This window comes from Trachurus japonicus, chromosome 3 (genome assembly GCF_045865225.1).
Source record: "Trachurus japonicus isolate A0001 chromosome 3, Traja_1.0".
Classification (NCBI taxonomy): Eukaryota; Metazoa; Chordata; class Actinopteri; order Carangiformes; family Carangidae; genus Trachurus; species Trachurus japonicus.
Window position 1 is genome coordinate 2396989 of NC_140909.1, and position 19420 is coordinate 2416408.

Consider the following 19420-nt stretch of genomic DNA (forward strand, 5'->3'; position numbering starts at 1 on the left):
AACCGACGGCGCTGGAGGGTTTTTAACGGGGGGTTTTTATTTAAAAAGTAAGTTGTTATTGTTGCCCCCCCTCCTCAACCTCAACCTCAACCAACCAACCACCCGGTGCTGGAGGAGCAGCAGCAGCAGAGTAGCAGGAGCAACAGTGTGAACCAGAACCAACGCGTTGCACAGCAGAGACCGACGTGGCAAACCCGCACCTCCTCTCCATGGGACGTCATCAGAGCGCGACTCAAAGACAGGACTGCACAGTCGCAGTTATGGACACGACACACACACACACACACACACACACACACACACACACACACACACAAACTTTTATCAGTGTTTTTATCAATTGTAAAAAGATTTTAAAAAGACATTGATGTGAATTGTACTTTCTGTTCTGTACCTGCTGAAACTGTGACCCATTTGTTTTGGCTCTGCCCTATTGTGCAAAAACTATGGAGTGATATTTGTAATTTTGTTGCTATCAATGTTGATGGTGATTTTATTTTGTTTTGGAGGAATGTTCTGTTTGGGCTCCCTGACCTGAAAAAAAAAACAAGGAAAAAGCCAACATAACTTTTATTATCAACCTTATTATTTTAATGGCAAAATTTCATATTCACAAATGTAAGTTCATTAAAAAAAAACCTTCCTTTACTGCCTTTAACAGTGAGCTCAAGCAATACATAACCTCCATCAAATTTTCAAACAACCAGAAGACTATCAATATATGTGAAAACTTGAAAATTTTGTTGTAAACTTATAAATTCCCCCTGGCGTATAATATAAATGTGCTTTAGTAATTGCATGTTACCATGAAAAACTATTTTTGTACTGTGAAACAAAGTTTTGAATAAAAAAAAAAAATTAAAAAAAAAAACTTTTATCAATGAGTAAAAAAAGATATAATTCTCACTTATGATGAAAAAAAACTGTTATTTTACAAGGAAAATATTACATCCATAAATGCAAATGGTCATTCCAAAAAAACTAATTTTTATGAGTTTAAAATAGAAATCAGATATTATATGCAACTACTGCAAAATATGAACGGCAGAAAAGCTATAAAAACCTTGGAATATTATAAAATATTACAAACAACTATATGATTTAATAATACCTATAATATATAATATTAATACCCCTTATGTGTATTTGTTTGTTTATTTGTTAATTGTCTGTTCATTGTATGTATGTATATATGTATAAAATAAAATAAAAATAAAATAAAATATCAGTGAGTAACTTTATTATTCATTCATTCATTATTGATTATATGAATTATTAATTGCACTCATTCATCATTTTATCATGATTAGTGTCTTTAGATATCAATACATTTGATCAGGGACCGTATTATTGATCATCTGAAACCTCAGTTATTTACGTATCACGTGTTCACGAACATATTTACTTTATCAATTATTCTGTTATTGGATATATCCATGCCCAACTATTTTATGAATACATTTGATCGTATTGTGAATCACTTTATTAACAGTATTCATTTAAATTAATGTTTTATATGGACCTAATTGTGTCTGAAATCACATCATCATCGCCATCATCATATTTTATTAATTATTATGGCACCGTGTTTATTCTTGAACATATTATTTTCTTTATCAATTATCAATTATATTGGATATATTCATGATTAATGACTGTATTAATGATCCTATTGATAACTTTTATCCATCCATCCATCCAGTTTTGGTAAACCTTTATGTTTTGAATATGTGCTATATAAATAAAGTGGATTGGATATATAGTTGAGTTCAGTTGATACCAGAAAATAATTTAGTCATGTAAATGTTTGATTATAACCTGCAGTGTTTCGTTTGTGTTCTGATATGTCCAGTGTTGCTCTAAACTAAAGGCACATACTGGTATTTAAAAGTAAAAATAGAATATGAATCTATTCTGATTGATGACGATTACTCTTAATGACTCGATGTTAAAGCTTTACTCGATTCGTCATGAGACTAATAGTACTGGATAATTAGTTATGACAGAACAATCTGTTCTACCCAAAAGGCAAAAAGTTTATTTTCCACATCACTAATAAACAGACAAACTCAAACTGACTGTACAGTGTAAAAACAGAAGAGAGGGAATAAAAACTTAAAAGTATAACTGTATGGGGGTTGTGGGCGTGGGGGTGGCAGGTTTCCACAGCTGTTCACTGAAAATAATATTATTACATTTTCACATTGTGCCCACAGCTGTAATTAAAAAAGGAAAAAAACAAAACATCATCTGTAACATTAACATCGCTTCAATGCAAAATACTTTACATGCAGCTTTAAGTGTAAATGCTTCTTCATCTTATGTACAAACCACTAAATCCTAATCTGGCACACACACACACACACACCTTCAAAACATTAATTAACATTAACAAAAATGATATAAAAAAAAAACTATCTTTCATAATAATCTATCATTCATATTCATGTGGGTTTTTACATGTAACAGCAAGTGGCATGTGTTTGTTTACGGCCCTGAGATCATTAACAACAGCTTTACTGACTCAACTGAAGGTTTACCTGCTGCTGCTGCTGCTGCCAAACTCATCTTCAGCTTCACCTGGAGAAACCGAATCAGTTCCCAAAGCAGCAGAAACTATAATAATCTATAATCTATAATCTATAATCTAGAAGTGGAGGAAGTTGGAGGCTTTGAGACCAATTAAAATCACCTCTGAACATTTTCACTACACTGTGGAACCAGCAGAGGGCGACAGCTCAGCAGCCTCAGTCAACACTTGTTGGGTTTTCTTAAAGGGATAGTTCAACATTTTTGGCAAATTGGCCCATTGCCATAATCCCTATAGTCATAGCAGTAGGTTTGTTACCTTACCTTCATCAAATACACAATCCAACAACTCCACAACGCTCTGGTGGACAAGTTGTGAGCTGCACATTCACCACGCTATGAGATAATAACACAACGTTACCACACAGAGTTGTTTTAGAGGGAAATTCATGCAAAACCACTGATGCGCGTTGCCTTCAGGGACAGTTTTTCATCAACAGTCTCTGTATTTCCCTCTAAAACAACTCTGTGTGGTAACGTTGTGTTATTATCTCATAGCGTGGTGAATGTGCAGCTCACAACTTGTCCACCAGAGCGTTGTGGAGTTGTTGGATTGTGTATTTGATGAGTTTGATGAGGGAAACCAAGAAATCCCATAATGAGCCTCCGTAGCGTAGCTCTGAGCAGCTCACGGCTCTGCTCCGCCGTTCTAAAAAATAGCTTGCACCAACAATTAAAGGTAACGAACCTACTGCTATGACTATAGGGATTATGGCACTGAACTATCCCTTTAAATCAAAAAGTTTTCACTAATTAAAAGGTAATTTAAAAAAATTTAAAATGAAAAATAAAAATGTTGGCATTTCAAAGTTTACCAGCAGCCAGACAACAGGGCTCCCAGTTCTACTGAGGCGTGCACGTTGTTGGGAACAGGTCGCAGGTCGTTTCTGAGCCGCAGCTGCAGGTTCAGGTTCTGGTTCTGGTTCAGATGACGATGCTGTTGCCGCTGCGGGAGCTCTTGTCCTATGAGAGACAAACTCACTTTAGATTCTTTCGCCTCCATCCGACCTTCCCAGATCCCCAATTCTTCTCCCCATCTTCCTTTTCTCCCAGTGTGTGGAACTACTTTATGCATGATTAATTGATATGGATGAATATCAAAATATGAAGCCCTAAGATTGGGGAGGTCATTTTTTGCTGATGTCATCAGCGTCTGTGTAAGAAACTGCCTGTTCATTTGCATCGTAGTGAAGGAGGAGACCAGAGGTACACTGTAAAACTCAAAATCTTTCAGATTTGTCTTATTTCTCGTCAAAATGTCTCAATTTTAGTCAAAACGAATCTCTTTCCACTTAAAATAAGACTCATCACCTAAAAATTAACTTGTTTTTAGATCATTTTCACTTGTTTCAAACTAATTTTCACTTGAAATAAGTAGAAAAATCTGCCAGTGAAAGCAAGTTTTTTGTGCTCGTAATAAGAAATAAAAACTTGCTTCACTATCAGATTTTTCTACTTATTTAAAGTGCTTGAAAAAAGTTAAAAAAAAAAAAAAAGCTACTTTTTAATGTGACGAGTCTTATTTTTAGTATAATTAGATTTGTTTGGACTAGAATTTACATTTTAACTAGAAATAAGACAAATATTCTTGGTAAGATTTTTGTGTTTTTGCAGTGTGGGATGTGGAGTCAGAAATAGATTTGTCAAACATTATTTGTTTCACCATTTCAATCATTTCTTTTTAGATGTGAATCTAAAATGTGAAGTCTGAAAATACATTTGTTCAATTCTGAATAATTTGGGGTATTTTTATTGGGGGGGACAATTCATGTTTTTCAGAAATTGGGGGGGACATGTCGGGATCTGCACCCACGTCAGCAGCACAACTGGACTGGACTGACTGTGCGTTCACATCAAAAGCTTCCAAAGCGTCAAAACGCCGGAAGTCAATTCATTTTCAATGAGAGCCCGGCGACACTGAGCGTCAACTGGCGTCGCCGCGCTTCCAAAGCTTCCAAAGCTTCCAAAGCGTCACCAGACAAGAAGTTGAGCCATGGTTAACTTTAGGGTAATTAGCTATGACACGGTTCGGCAGCAACCTGTCAGAATAGAGACATCCTCCGGCTCCCCAATGACCAGCGCGATTGAACTTTGACGTCAGTCACGTGACGAGCGACCAAAGCGGCTGAAAATATTTGCCGTTTTTGGAAGCTGTCTTGTCTGACGCCCACCCTAGAGCCTTTTTGACGCTTTGGAAGCTTTTGGTGTGAACGCACAGTAAGTCAGAAGCAGCTAAAGCAGCGAGTGTCTTACGTTGTAGCGTTGTTGTTTCTGCCCCGGTTCGTATTCGGTGTAGCTGGGGGGTTTGTCGCCCCAGCCCCCCCCTCCTCTCCTCCCCCCTCCTCCTCCTCCTCCTCTCCGGCTGCTGGCGTCGTCGTCCACCGAGTCCCAGGAGCCTCGTCGGTGGCGGTGGGGGGCGGGGGGCGAGTAGTTTCCTCTGGACCGGCTGTCGAACAGGTCGTCTCTGGACCGGGACCGCGGCATGCCCCCCCCTCCTCCTCGCGGCCCCCCGCTGTGGTGGCTGCGCGCGTCCAGCGAGTCCTGGCTGTAGCTGCGGTACATCCCTCTGGATCTGGCCGGCGAGGGGGGGCGCCGGCGGTCGTCACGGCGACCGACGCCGAAGCCGCTGCGGCTGCTCTCGCTGGAGCTGGGGGGCCGCGTCTTGGGCGCGGGCGGCGGCATCCGGCTCATCATGTGCTGCGGCTCCTTTATCGGCGGCAGAGTGATGAGGCGACGCTCCACCGGGCCGTCGTCCAGCGCCGAGATCATGCTGGGGGGGCCGGGGGAGAACGGGACGTTGACGGGGGGGGGCATCTGCTGCATGTGCTGGGGGGGCATCTGCTGCATGTGCTGGTGGGGCGGAGGTTGGGACTGAGAGGGAGAAAAAACAAAGAAGAACAACACAGATGAAATAAATTCACAACCACACAGGAGCCAATCAGAGCGTCCGTCACTGTCCTGCAAAATAAAGACATGAAACTACAAAGTCAAGAGTAAAAACTACACATATTATACATAATATATTATAACTAGAATATTTCCACTGGGAAATTTTGAGAGGGCCATGGGGCTACTGCCGGTTTTGCCATCTCTGTCAACATGGGAATCAAACCCACGATCTTAAGGTCAAGACAGAGCTGATCAGACAGACACATGATCATCTTTCTATAAGCACTGATATGGAGGAGCTGTAATCACATTAGGTTAACTGTGTGTGTGTGTGTGTGTGTGTGTGTGTGTGTGTGTGTGTGTGTGTGTGTGTGTGTGTGTGTGTGTGTGACTGACTTGACACATGTTATGAGCTGCATCCTGTTTCAGTCTGATTTAGCTGTGTGTGTGTGTGTTTGTAAACATTTAAACGAGCGCCAGGTGGATTGTTTATGAAGTTAACGAGCCCTGGCCTGAGGATCAGACGTTACCACGGCAACTTGAGGTGGTTGCCAATGACGATAAGGGCCCCCCAGGCTGAGACAGACAGAAACGTCGAGAAAAAGAGTGATTTTCAGCCTCTGCACTGGTCTCGCATTTAGGCTTATTCTGACAAAACGGTAACTCCTATCAGAAAAAAACACAGATCAACGGTGCTGTAAGGACTTCCTGAAAAATTTGGTACGATTTGGTGTTTCTACAGTAAATATTTTAGAGACACTGGCAGTTTTAAAACATCGGTCCGTTCTGCTTCTCTCAGAAAATCTTTGTATTGGAGTCAATGAGGAGTAGAGACAGACGTGGCCGCACTTAGAGGCTGATAATTCAAATTCTGTAAGTCTCTCAGATATTTTGAGCGCATGGTGAGAGACAGAACAAGTTTGCCTACAAATCTTTGAAAAAATCATGTGTGTAGAGTGTAAATTGTGTCCGGGAGGAGTGTGGAAAGAGAAAAAATCTGGAATTTTACTGGGCTTTCTCCCACTCTAACCGATGATGTCACGCACTCTGACACGAACATTCCGTGCAATACACAACCATTATAATCTCATAATTTCTCCAAAAATGATTATGGTCATTGATCAGGGATTGATCAAAAACTATATGACCTATCAAAACGTGGAATAATACACCAATACACAAGACTTGTGTCTACTGTTTAAAGTTCAAATGGAGTCTCTAGGTGAAGTAGACGTTTGTAAAACTCCAATGATTGTTCTTTTTCGCTCTTTTTTTTCCCGCCCGTCCCATTGACTTCAATGCAAAATTTGTAAACTGTTGAGAAAAGTAATAGCACACCGATCCCGATCAGGATGCACATTTTGATCATTTGCGAATCGAAAATGGTCCGAAAGATGAAAAAAAAATAAGTAGGAAAAAATCCACACAATAACAGTAGTGCCCGGGCTTAAATCCCCCTAATAAATCAAGTATGTAGAGCTGATTCATAACCAATTCATAATAATGCTGATATTTCTGAGTTTTGACAGTTGTACATCCTCATCTAGACACACATCTGTCCCATATTCAACTGACTCTCCAGAGGGAAAAATATGTTTTTCACTAACCCAAAAGATTAATAATAAAAAAAAATATGTGCCTTATTCCAAAAAGATATTGTTGCTACCCCTAATATTACTGTTTATTGGAATCGTTTCACAGATAATATTGATTGGAAAAAAAAACTTGGATGCTTCCTAACAAGTTTTTAATCACAAATAAGGTTAAGGAGGTTTCTTAAATATTATCCAGCTAATCATTATATGCAAAAATTTAAAAAGGACATTAATATTAACTGCTCTTTCTGTAACTTACACCCAGAAACAGTTGTTCATTTGTTCTGGCTTTGCTCTCACACAAAAAAACTATGGGCAGACCTTAACAAATTTATTATCGACTCTTTCACCATAGATTTTATTTTACTTTGGAAAAATGTTGTTTTTGTTTTCCATAATTACCCTAAGAAAGAAGGAAAATGTTACTTTTTTATAAATCTGTTTTTATTTCTTGCAAAATGTCATATTCATAAAAGTAAATTTTCTAAGAAAACCCCTTGCTTTTATGTTTTTCAAAAAGAAATGGAACTTTACTTTAAGCTAAACACCAAATGAAAAGGCTTTTAAAACCATAGACTTTTGTAATATGAACATCGGCTTCCGGTTCTGACCATAGATGACGTTCGGAAACTTGTGGATACTGTTCCCTGTATACTATTTGTGTCTATGTCAACTCCTTTTAAATAAAGCTGTTGAGAAAAATAAAAAATTCTGTGAGTTTTGGCCTTTTCGATCTGAAAACTCCAAAGTGGAGATTTGGAAAAACTCTCTGGCTAGCGTGCCTTTACACCGCCTCCTACCGCCCTAACATGCTCAGCTCTTAACGGTTTTAACGGTTTGTGTAAATGAAGAGTTTTTTGAAAGTGATCTGGTGTGTGAACAGTGTGATTTTTCGTACCTGCAGCAGAGGACTGGTCATGTCCATCCCCCTCACCTGGCTCTCCAGGTAATCCAGCATCTGATTGGAGGCCGGGGTGTGGTTGCCGTGCATACTGGGGGCGGGCATGCTGTAGGCCGAGGACTGAGGAGGGGGGAGGGGCATCGGCTTCATGGGGAAGCTCTTCCCTGAAGCAGATCCTGGAGCAGCAGAAACAGAGTGGATGAAGTGTGAGGGTGTTAAAGGGAAATTGGCCCATTGCCATAATCCCTATAGTCATAGCAGTAGGTTCGTTACCTTTAATTGTCGGTGCAAGCTGTTTTTAGAACGGTGGAGCAGAGCCATGAGCTGCTCAGAGCTACGCTACAGAGGCTAATGGGATTTCTTTTGTTTTAGAGGGAAATTCATGCAAAACCAGCTGATGCGCGTTGCCTTCAGGGACAGTTTTTCATCAACAGTCTCTGGATTTCCCTCTAAAACAACTCTGTGTGGTAACGTTGTGTTATTATCTCATAGCGTGGTGAATGTGCAGCTCACAACTTGTCCACCAGAGCATTGTGGAGTTGTTGGATTGTGTATTTGATGAGTTTGATGAGGGAAACCAAGAAATCCCAAAATGAGCCTCCGTAGCGTAGCTCTGAGCAGCTCACGGCTCTGCTCGGCTTGCACTGACAATCAAAGGTAACAAACCTACTGCTATGACTATAGGGATTATGGCCAATTTGCCAAAATGTTGAACTATCCCTTTAAAGCCACATGGTGTGTGTGTGTGTGTGTGTGTGTGTGTGTGTGTGTGTGTGTGTGTGTGTGTGTGTGTGTGTGTGTGTGTGTTACCTGAGTAGAGCAGTGGGTTCATCTGGGAAGAGGCGTTGCTCATGGGTCCGTAGACCGGCTGTCCTCCCATCCAGGGCGCCATGGCCCTCTGAGCCTCCTTTATCATACGGTGCTGCATCACGGCTGAAAGACCAGGAAACATCATCATCAGATTAATCATGAAGACTCACTCATTCATATGTATTTGTTATGTCCCAGTTTGGGAAAATTCTGGAGAGAGGTTTTGCAAACTCTGTCCACAGTTCTCAACCTCGACCTTACACCTCCTGACCCTCTGATCGCTCTCTTTGGCAGAACTAGAAGAGATGATTCTCATTTGACTTCATATATAAATCCCATGCATTGTGGTTTGCTTCTCTCCTGGCCAGACGAGCAGTAACTACTAAGATGCTCAATGGCTGGGGGACATTATATCCTGTTTGAGCCTGGAGAAAATCCATTACTCAATCCATAACTCATACAAAAAGTTTTTGCATGTGTAGGGATCTTTCCTCGAACACTTTAAAAGTCTTGCTACACAATAGGATACCATTTGTGCTATCCTATCCACTCACGTGTCATGTAAATCTCACTCACCTCGACAACTGATGACAGGAAAATTCTTTACTCTTATTCTATCCCTGCTTTCAACCGCTCCCTCTCATGCATGACTCCCCCAGATAACTTTGGTGTCATTACAAGTGGTTGTGATGAAATGAGCTCCAGCCGAGAGGCGCGTATATCCATATAATGTGAGTCTATGAATGTAGCCTCTAAATAACACATTATCTGCAGAGAAACTCCTTCATTTCACCAATATTTAGTTCTGATAGGCTAGTGCTATTCCCCTCTGAGTCCGGGGTTAGCTGTTATCAACATCCGGGGTCTGTAGGTTGACCTACTGACCTCTGACCTGGATGATGTCATCTCTGAGCTTGTTGCTACGGCTAATGCTACGGTTGGTTTCTGCGTGTTTCTGACTTGTCAGAACAAAATGAGCAGCTGGATGAAGTTCAGCTTCCACAGGCTTCCTCTCCTCAACCTGGACTCACTAAAGCTCCGGCTAGTTGAGATAAAAATGGACCCGAATGCCGAAGCAGAATGATTATTATCAGAATGAGCCGGGCAGCGGTCGGAGATGACATCATCCAGGTCAGAGGTCAGTACACTGCAAAAACTCAAAATCTTTCCAAGAATATTTGTCTTATTTCTTGTCAAAATGTCTCATTTCTAGTCAAAACTAAATTCTTTCCACTTAAAATAAGACTCATCACCTAAAAATGAACTTGTTATTAGATCATTTTCATTTGTTTCAAACGTATTTCACTTGAAATAAGTAGAAAAATCTGCCAGTGAAAGCAAGAAAGAAAAAGAAGAAAAACTTGCTCCACTATCAGATTCTTCTACTTATTTCAAGTGAAAATCTGCTTGAAAGAAGTAAAAAGTGTCTAAAAACAAGCTACTTTTAAATGTGATGAGTCTTATTTTAAGTATAATGAGATTTGTTTTGACTAAAAATTAGACAAATATTCTTGGTAAGATTTTGAGTTTTTGCAGTGTAGGTCAACCTACAGACCCCGGATGTTGATAACAGCTAACCCCGGACTCAGAGGGGAATAGCACTAGCCTATCACAACTAAATATTGGTGAAATGAAGGAGTTTCTCTGCAGATAATGTGTTATTTAGAGGCTGCTTTATACACGGCTCTCGGCTGGAGATAATTTGGTCGGAAGCTCATGTGGTCACTGATGTGTCTTTTAAAAACAACCTGTTTTCTACCTTTCTCTGGACAGCAGCACTGCTGGGGGCAGCAGGGGCAGCGGACGTAGCAGCAGCATCTCTGAGGGCAGCACTGGCAGCAGCACACGCCCAAGAGGATGATGAGGAGAACGAATCCGATGACGATGAGCAACACCGTCAACCAGTCTGACAGAGAGGGAGAGAGAGAGAGACAGTGAGTGTGTGTGGACACACTGCAAAAACTTCAAAACTTCAAAATCTTACCAAGAATATTTGTCTTATTTTTCTACTTATGTCAAGTGAAAATCTGCTTGGAAGAAGTAAAAAGTGTCTAAAAACAAGCTACTTTTAAATGTGATGAGTCTTATTTTAAGTATAATGAGATCTGTTTTGACTAGAAATTACATTTTGACTATAACCCTGAAAATGGGTTACACTCTGGAAAAATAACCCCAAAATTTAACCCAACACCAATAACTCAGAAATTGGGTTATTTTAACCCAACAGGTTGGGTTATTCTTTTTTGACTCTTGGGTTGAATATTCTCTTGGGTTGAATATTCAACCCAAGAGTTGAGTTATGCTAACTACAACGTTGGGTTATTTTTACACCCTTGACCCAACAAATGGGTTACTCAGTGGAGCAAGTTTTTCTTTCTTACAAGCACAACTGCTTTCACTGGCAGATTTTTGAGAATGATCTAAAAACAAGTTGATTTTTAGGTGATGAGTCTTATTTTAAGCGGAAAGAGATTAGTTTTGACTAGAAATGAGACATTTTGACAAGAAATGAGACAAATATTCTTGGAAAGATGTAGAGTTTTTGCAGTGCAGATGGAGAAACTGGAGCTGGAGGAGAATAAATATGAGAGTAAGTTTGTTTCTTACGGTAGACGATGAGTTTGATTTCTTTGTCTGAGTCGCCGCTTGTGTCTCCCGGAGCGTCCACTTGGCAGAAGTAAACCCCGTTGTCGTCCCACATCAACTCAGTGATCGACAGGTCGGCATCTACACAAACACACAGACAACACAAGTCAACCACAACCCTCTGGCTCTGTTTAAAACCACCGTCCACTCAGTCTGTTTGTCGCCAGGATAGAAAACCAGGATGTTGTAGCTACTTGACGTTTGCATGAATGAATGAACTCACCGTTTTCGATGGTGATCCTGCGGTTGCGGTAGTCCGGTCCCAGCGACGGCTGGTTGGACCCTCTCTTCTGGATCACTGTGCGAACTCTCCGCTGACGGTCCGGACAGTCGTTGGACGGGTCCTGTCCCAGCTGGAGCGCCGACTGGTACGCTGCAGAGCCACAGGGAAACGTTTTATTATTAACACCATAAACGACCGTCAGCATGAACTCTCACACGTTGGATTTTGATCCTTTCTACATCGTGGCTTCAGGTCTGGACGTCAGAGAGCAGCAGCATCAACGTCTCCGTCTGGACCAGTTGTCTGCTGCCTCACTCATTTATGATGATGGCGGTTTGCATAAACTAATAGTACTACTTATACTAATGAAGAATGATCAGATGAATGGCAATAAAATAAATCATTAATCAAAGTGTCTCTTTGCCATGAAAATGAACTTAAGGAGAGAGGTTGATGTCCGTCCAGCTCCGGGACCGTCTCCTAGAGTCGATCCAGCACTGCAAAAACTCAAAATCTTTCCAAGAATATTTATCTTATTTCTTGTCAAAATGTCTCATTTCTAGTCAAAACGAATCTCTTTCCACTTTAAATAAGACTTGTCACCTAAAAATGAACTTGTTTTTAGATAATTTCACTTGTTTCAAACCAATTTTCACTTGAAATAAGTAGAAAAATCTGCCAGTGAAAGCAAGTTTTTTGTGCTTGTAATAAGAAAGAAAAACTTGCTCCACTATCAGATTTTTCTACTTATTTCAGGTGGAAATTTAGCTTGAAAGAAGTAAAAAGTGTCTAAAAACAAGCTACTTTTTAATGTGATGAGTCTTATTTTAAGTATAATTAGATTTATTTTGACTAGAAATAAGACAAATATTCTTGGTAAGATTCTGAATTTTTGCAGTGCAGTTGATGTTCTGCAGAAGGTCCAGGACTGGACTGCAGAGGACTGGGCTCAGGTCCTTTTCTCTGATAGTTTGGAGCGTCCAGAGAAGAACAGGTGAGCGTTCCCATCAGTCCTGTTGTCATGCCAACAGTGAAGCATCCTGAGAGCGTTCATGTGTGAAGAGAGTGAATAACGGTAGAAACAGCTTCTCCCAACCGTCCAAGAAACTCCATCACCTTCATGTAATTGTCAATAAAAGCCTTCGACACTTATGAAATCCTTGTTATTATACTTCACTGTGTCATAGAAACACCTGAGCAAAAGATCTAAAAACACTGGAGCAGAAAACCTTTGGCCACGGCTGTAGGTTGAGTCTGTCTGTCAACAGAGAGTCTTCAAATAAAACAGAATCATTCATTTCAAAACTTTGTTTTAAGACCAAATTCCTACAAAACAAGGCTCCTTACATTGGTGTTCATCTCACAGCAGCTCTGAGTCAGAATCCGGTGTCAACGCCTTCATCATCCATGCAAATACTTTTAGATTCTAGTTTCAGGAAGTAGCTGTTCTCCAGCTCAAAGCTCCTCCACTTTAATGTGTCGCACCAACAACAAAAGATCAGCTCTGTATACTACCTACTGCTGTAACATGTTATGTCAAATGTCATAAGTAAAAGAATGTTATATCAAAATGTAAAAAAGAAAAAACAAACGAAAAGATTATGATATGATCTGATTATGAAAAGATTTTTATTCTGTGGGTAATGTGGGCGGGACTAGATCAGCTTTTGCTTCTCCCGCTTTCCCTTTTGGCCATGTGTATTGTATTATTTGAATTAAGATGAAGTGTGATGATGATGATTTAAATTGACATGCCCGAATTAAACTAATTGATTGATTGATTGATTGATTGAGATCAGATAAAAGGTGTCACACCTGCTGGGAAACTACAAAACAATTAAATCTGTAAGTTTGTTCACACAACCACAAACATTCAGTGTGGGGGGGGGGCAGTGCAGAGGATCCACAGGTAGATAAAGGTGAGTTTACATATGTATACACAGAGGTTGTGACGTCCTGCTGAGTTTGACCTGAAGCTGAAACTGATCATTGATTAAACAGACGACGTCTTTATTCACAAATGTATCACCATCAACCAAGAGTTGAGTTCACAGCTCTGCTCTACAAGGACAAAGTGCAGTATCTGTAAAAATGCCAAACTGAGAAAAACTGCTTTTTGTGTTTTTCATTGTCATTGTTGTTTGTTTAAGCATCAAATGATGAAGAACTACCGAGTCTATAACTGATTAGATAAAGGTGGACTGAATTTAATGTATTTTGTGGTTTGTCTTTCTGACCAATTTTGAACATTTTATGGCAGATACTGCACTTTGGCTTGGTATTAGTTACATATATGGCACTTTGCCTTTTGGTTTTACTCAGACAGTCTATGGTTTTACTCACATGGAATCATAGAGTAAATTATAGGATGTAGGGAGTACAGTTACTCTTTGCAGATACAGCACGTTGCCTTGGTTTCACAGTGCTCTTTTGGATGGACAGCAAAATAAAAAGCCCAATAACTCTGGAAATTTTTAGCAGTACCAAATTCTACCAGATTGAAGAGAATATGCCTTTACACTTTTGATTGGTCAAAAATAAATAAATGGACAAAATGCAGATACTGCACTTTGCCTTTGCAGGGCAGAGTTGGTGGGAGGAGATTTAGAGCCTGGAGACAGAAAAACACCATCGAAATGAAATGAGACTCAGTTTAGACGAAGCTCCAGACACCTACCAGCATAGGTGTGTGTGTGTGTGTGTGTGTGTGTCTGTGTGTGTGTGTGTGTGTGTGTGTTGTCTCTGACCTGTGGAGTAGAACTCCAACACCGGGTCCTTGCAGAAGGACTTGAACTTCCATGTGACCAGAACTTCCTGGAGGTTTGCCGAGGTGCTGTAGTCACATCGGAGAATCACTGAGGCGAAGAGGAACGTCCTTCGCTCCAGCTCAGGGACGACCACCTGGATACACACGGACACTGTGGAGGGACACACACACACTTTGTTACACTGCTGTCTGTGTTATAGATAGATAGATAGATAGATAGATAGATAGATAGATAGATAGATAGATAGATAGATAGATAGATAGATAGATAGATAGATAGATAGATAGATAGATAGATAGATAGATAGATAGATAGATACTCTCCGTATCAGCGCAATCTCGTTTACATTACATTAAGTTGACATCAGGAGATGACGCGACGGTAAATTAATGAAAATAAAATTATGATAATGTACAGATATAAATTTATATTGTAAATAAATTATTTAAATGTGACCATTAGTGCCTAATGTGATACATTATGGAAATTGCATCACTTATATGTAGCCCATCTTTTGAAATAAGATTTACTGTACAAAATTTGATGAATAAAACCAATGATCGTAGACTAGACTAGTCTGAAAATAGCATAGGCCTCTGCGCTGTAAGAAAAAGAAAAAAAAATCGAAAATCAAATCGAATCGAGGATTTGGAGTATCATGACACCCCTAATAGATAGATAGATAGATAGATAGGTTTACTTTATTAATCCCGAAGGCAATACAGGTGTGGTCAACTGCTCACAGAAGAATCAGTCACACACACATACAACACATACATATACATTGGGAATGAATGCAACATGGCGGTGGAGCAGCAGAGACACAGTAGCTGTCAGGACTCAGGAGGCGTGAACACAAGTGGAGGAGGAAGAGAAGAGCGTTGTAAGAATGAAACAGTGTGTGTGTGTGTGTGTGTGTGTGTGTGTGTGTGTGAGAGAGGGTTTCAGTCAAACACACGGTTCATTTTCAAAGTGGCAGAACCAGAAAAACAGGTGTGACACAGACAGACAAAGGCAGGGAAATGGCTTCCTGTGAAACCACCAACCAAACACACACACAAACACACACTGCTGTGAAACTTGATGAGTTGAACTGTCTTAATTTGAAATAAAGACAGATAAAGACTCTTAGAAATAAACCTTACAAGCAAAATCAAAGTTTTAAAACATCTAGGTAATGACATCTAGGCAGGTGTCCTGAGGTCAGAGAAATATCATCAAGGTAAAAAACAAAGAAAACACAAAACTAGAACACTTTCTAGCTCCACAGTTGTGTTAGTTAACCTGCTGCTGACAGACTTTAACTAGGGAGCAGAGGATTGTGGGAAAGGTAGAAGACAAGATAAACATCTTAGAGTCACATAAACAAAACCTGTCATGTGACCGAAACCTGCAGCTCGAGCTCCTTCTTCTACCTCTGTTTTTACATTTAAACACATTCACACATGTAATTTAATTAAATATATAAGCTAGAGGGTTATGTGTATGAGACGGTCCTACCTTTCAGCAGCGCCAGCAGCAGGAGGGTCGCCGCAGGGAGACCCCGCATCATGACGACACGCTGCAGGAACAAACCCACAGAAACTAAACCAGCAGCACAACTGAAGGATTTCTCTTCTTCAAATAAAATTTAAAAAAAAGTTGGAGGAAAAAATGTTTTAAAAAAAAGTCCACACGACGACGACGACAGCGCTGTGTTTCAGTTTTCACCTGGACACACACACACCGCTGCTCCTCGTTGAGTTGTTATCTCTTCTCCAGGTGAAGATGGGCTCGAGACTCGAGACTCCAGACTTGACTGCGCTCACCTGCGGCCACGCGCCACGCCCCGAAACAACCGGTGACGTCAGCAGGTAAAATTCCCCAAAGGTCAGAGATGGCCGGAAATCACCTGTCATAGGCCTAAAACCAGAAACTACTGGTTTACATCCTGTTCAGTCATTTCACTAATTGTCTGGTAGCTATTAGCAAGAAGATAAAATGATGAGTCAGTTTGTGTTAAAACAAACAAACAAACAAAACGATACTAAATCAAAGATTGTGAATGTGAATGCAATAACTTACAGTTTTTCTCCGTTGGTTTGGCTCATTTCTTGAAACCGAAATTACATTCTCAAAACAACATACCGGTAGACAAACCTCCAAAATGTTCACAACAGAATTGTATTTATCATTAATTTCATCAAATTGCAAATGTCTTCGTACATCTTTGTAAATGATTAGCCTACAGTTTTTCTCAGTCGCTTTGGTGCTTTTCTCACATCACTACCTATTTACATTTGCACAACAGTTAGTGCATTTCTCAAAACAATCAGTACAAACTGCAAAACCTAGTGGATGACCTGCACAAGCGCATCACTTGCTCCAAATGGATCGTCCATCCCTCAAAAGCAAGTACTCATGTCAATGAAACTGTCAGTGTCGTCAAAATGAGAAGTCCTGACCCCATCGCTTATGAACAAGATAGTCAAATGGCTTTGTCATGTTTTCATTAGGACACTTTATTCTCTAAGTGTCTTTCAATGCAAAAAAAGTGACACTGGTGACACAGTTTGGTGACACTACCTGAAATGCTCAGGACAACGCTGTACACTACTTGTACAGCCATTTGAAAACTACAGTAAAGTTACACATTAGTGTATTTAGTGGTGATAACTGAATACAAGACATTGAGTACGTATGTTTCACATTTTTACTGGTCATATTGTAACTGAACATATAGAGTACTGTAGTGTACTGTATCTACATCACCCTTTCAATTGTAGCGATTGAAACAGATTGCCTTGCCTTGCAGTGCAGATTGTTTAGCGCTGAATTACTGTCCAATGCTATACTAACCTGCTAACCTCCCTACGAAATGTTTGAATAATTTAATTTACAGTGCTTCTCCCAACATTTAAAATTAGTTTGACAGATTTTGACAACTAGTTCAACAGTTTTGTATGTAATGACTCAAGCAATGAAATGAGGACTATTAGTTTTATAGGGAAGGACTATTCAGCGTTCATAAGTGTAGTTCATTTTGACTGACATGACATAAGAGTCAGAGAGTCAGAGTCAGTTTATTTGCCATTTGTGGAAGGAGACCACATTGGAAAAGGGTTTGCGAGAGCTCAAAAAAACACTTAAAGGGATAGTAGCATTTTTTTTTAAAGTGGGGTTGTATGATCTCCAACACAGTTTTTATTTGGACCTAACCAACTCACGTATCCCTCCGCCCAGGGTTAGCTCCCGCCGATCAGCAGTTGGTTAGGTCCAAATAAAAACTGTGTTTTTCCTGCACTTTGAAGGGCTGGAAAAAATTATATTATAGTGAACAATGGAACTGTGTATTTTTTTTCAGGTAAAACCTCTTTTAGGCCGTGAAAATAGGCCGTTTCTTTGGGTCTGTTCACAACACTGTATGTTGTAAATCTCTGGGCAGGGCTATTATGGGCTGGCGTTGCTAACGGGAGGAGTGCAGAGTCTTCTACTGCAATTAAAGTACTTAGGGGCTATTTGTAGATCATACAACCCCACTTTAAAAAAAAATGCTACTATCCCTTTAAGACAATAGAACAATAGACAACCAATAAGCAGATAAATAAACAATCAATAAACAGATACAATAGATAAAATAAAAATGGACAAATTTGCCTCCATGGATAGCAAATGATAATGTTAAAAAACAGCAGAGAATTGTATGATGTGCACAAATGACTACATGTTATGGAGGTTGAACTAATAATTATGAGAATTTTCATTCTGATCTGAGAAAAGCACCAAAGCGACTGAGAAGAACTGTAAATTGGGATAATACATGAAGTTGCTGCTGTTTGCCTCATTCAGTCAACAGTGAGGTGCAGCTCTGCTCTGACTCCACCAGAGGTCAGTCTCATGTTGTTTCTGTCTGAGCTGCAGCTTCAGTCTGAGTTCTTCTGTTCCACAAGTTCACTGAAGTTCAGTAGAAACAGTCAGAGGAGAAACACCATCAAAGCCCACGACGTGTCCCTCCATCCGGACGACCGACGCCTGCATGATCCATCACACATCTGCATATGAATGTGTTGAGTGTTGAAGAGCTCCGGTCCTTCACATTCTCAGACTGAACTGAACTGAACTCAGCTCCTCTCTCTCTCTCTGCACCTGCAACACCCGCGCTCGGTTTTCTTTTATTTTCTTTCCTGAAAACACTGAGCCAAGTTCCTCCCTCTGTTTCCCACTCGGTCTCACTTGTATCCTGCACACACACACACACACACACACACACACACACACACACACACACACACACACACACACACACACACACACACACACACACACAGCTTAAAGTTACACCTTTAAAAAAAGGAAAAAAACTTTGAGGAACTTAGCTATACCTTCATATTTTAGAGTAAAACTCAATTTCATGCCACATCAGTTCAGTGGTAAACATATAGGCTATGTTATTGTATTATATTTTGGTCTAAATTAATACCATCTGGTTAGAAAAGCTACCTCTGATTGGTCACAGTTTGCTGACAGCTGATTGGTCCACACACAACGTTGATGTTTCCTGGCTGCTGCTCTGTTGTCTCTGTAAAGTCGAGGAGGGAGTTACTCCGCTACATTCCTGACATACTCTCAAGCTGCGAGTGGTCACTGTCTTCACCGACCCCTCCCATCACACACTCACACACACACACACACACACACACACACACACACCACCCCTGTGAGTATGATATAGACATATTATGGTGCTTCCTTTTACATTCATTATGTGTGACGTCAACAATCTGTGTACTTGGAATATACCCCAAGGACTTCATCAGAACAAAGAATATGAAATAGAAATTGATTGACTTTGGACTTCTCCATGCAAGGAGAGTGATTGCACTATGTTGGAAAAATGTAGAACCACCATCACTGGCAATATGGAAGAAGGAGTTGATAACTTGTCTTGGACTGGAGAGATTGACATACATTGTTAAAGGTAAACAGGAGGAGTTTGCTTGTATTTGGGAATCATTTATGT

At 40.2% G+C, this 19420-nt stretch overlaps 1 protein-coding gene across 1 annotated transcript; it reads right to left on the reverse strand.

The window, feature by feature from the left end:
- Positions 1-3400: 3400 nt before the first annotated feature.
- On the reverse strand, positions 3401-16044 carry ildr1a (immunoglobulin-like domain containing receptor 1a). The gene is made up of 9 exons (XM_085773004.1): positions 15922-16044; positions 14401-14571; positions 11654-11803; positions 11392-11511; positions 10544-10690; positions 8785-8907; positions 7972-8150; positions 4843-5460; positions 3401-3535 (listed from the first exon to the last, which is right to left on the reverse strand). Exons 1-9 carry the CDS (start codon positions 15971-15973, stop codon positions 3401-3403), a joined length of 1695 nt encoding a protein of 564 aa, XP_085629130.1. The 5' UTR covers positions 15974-16044.
- Positions 16045-19420: the final 3376 nt, after the last annotated feature.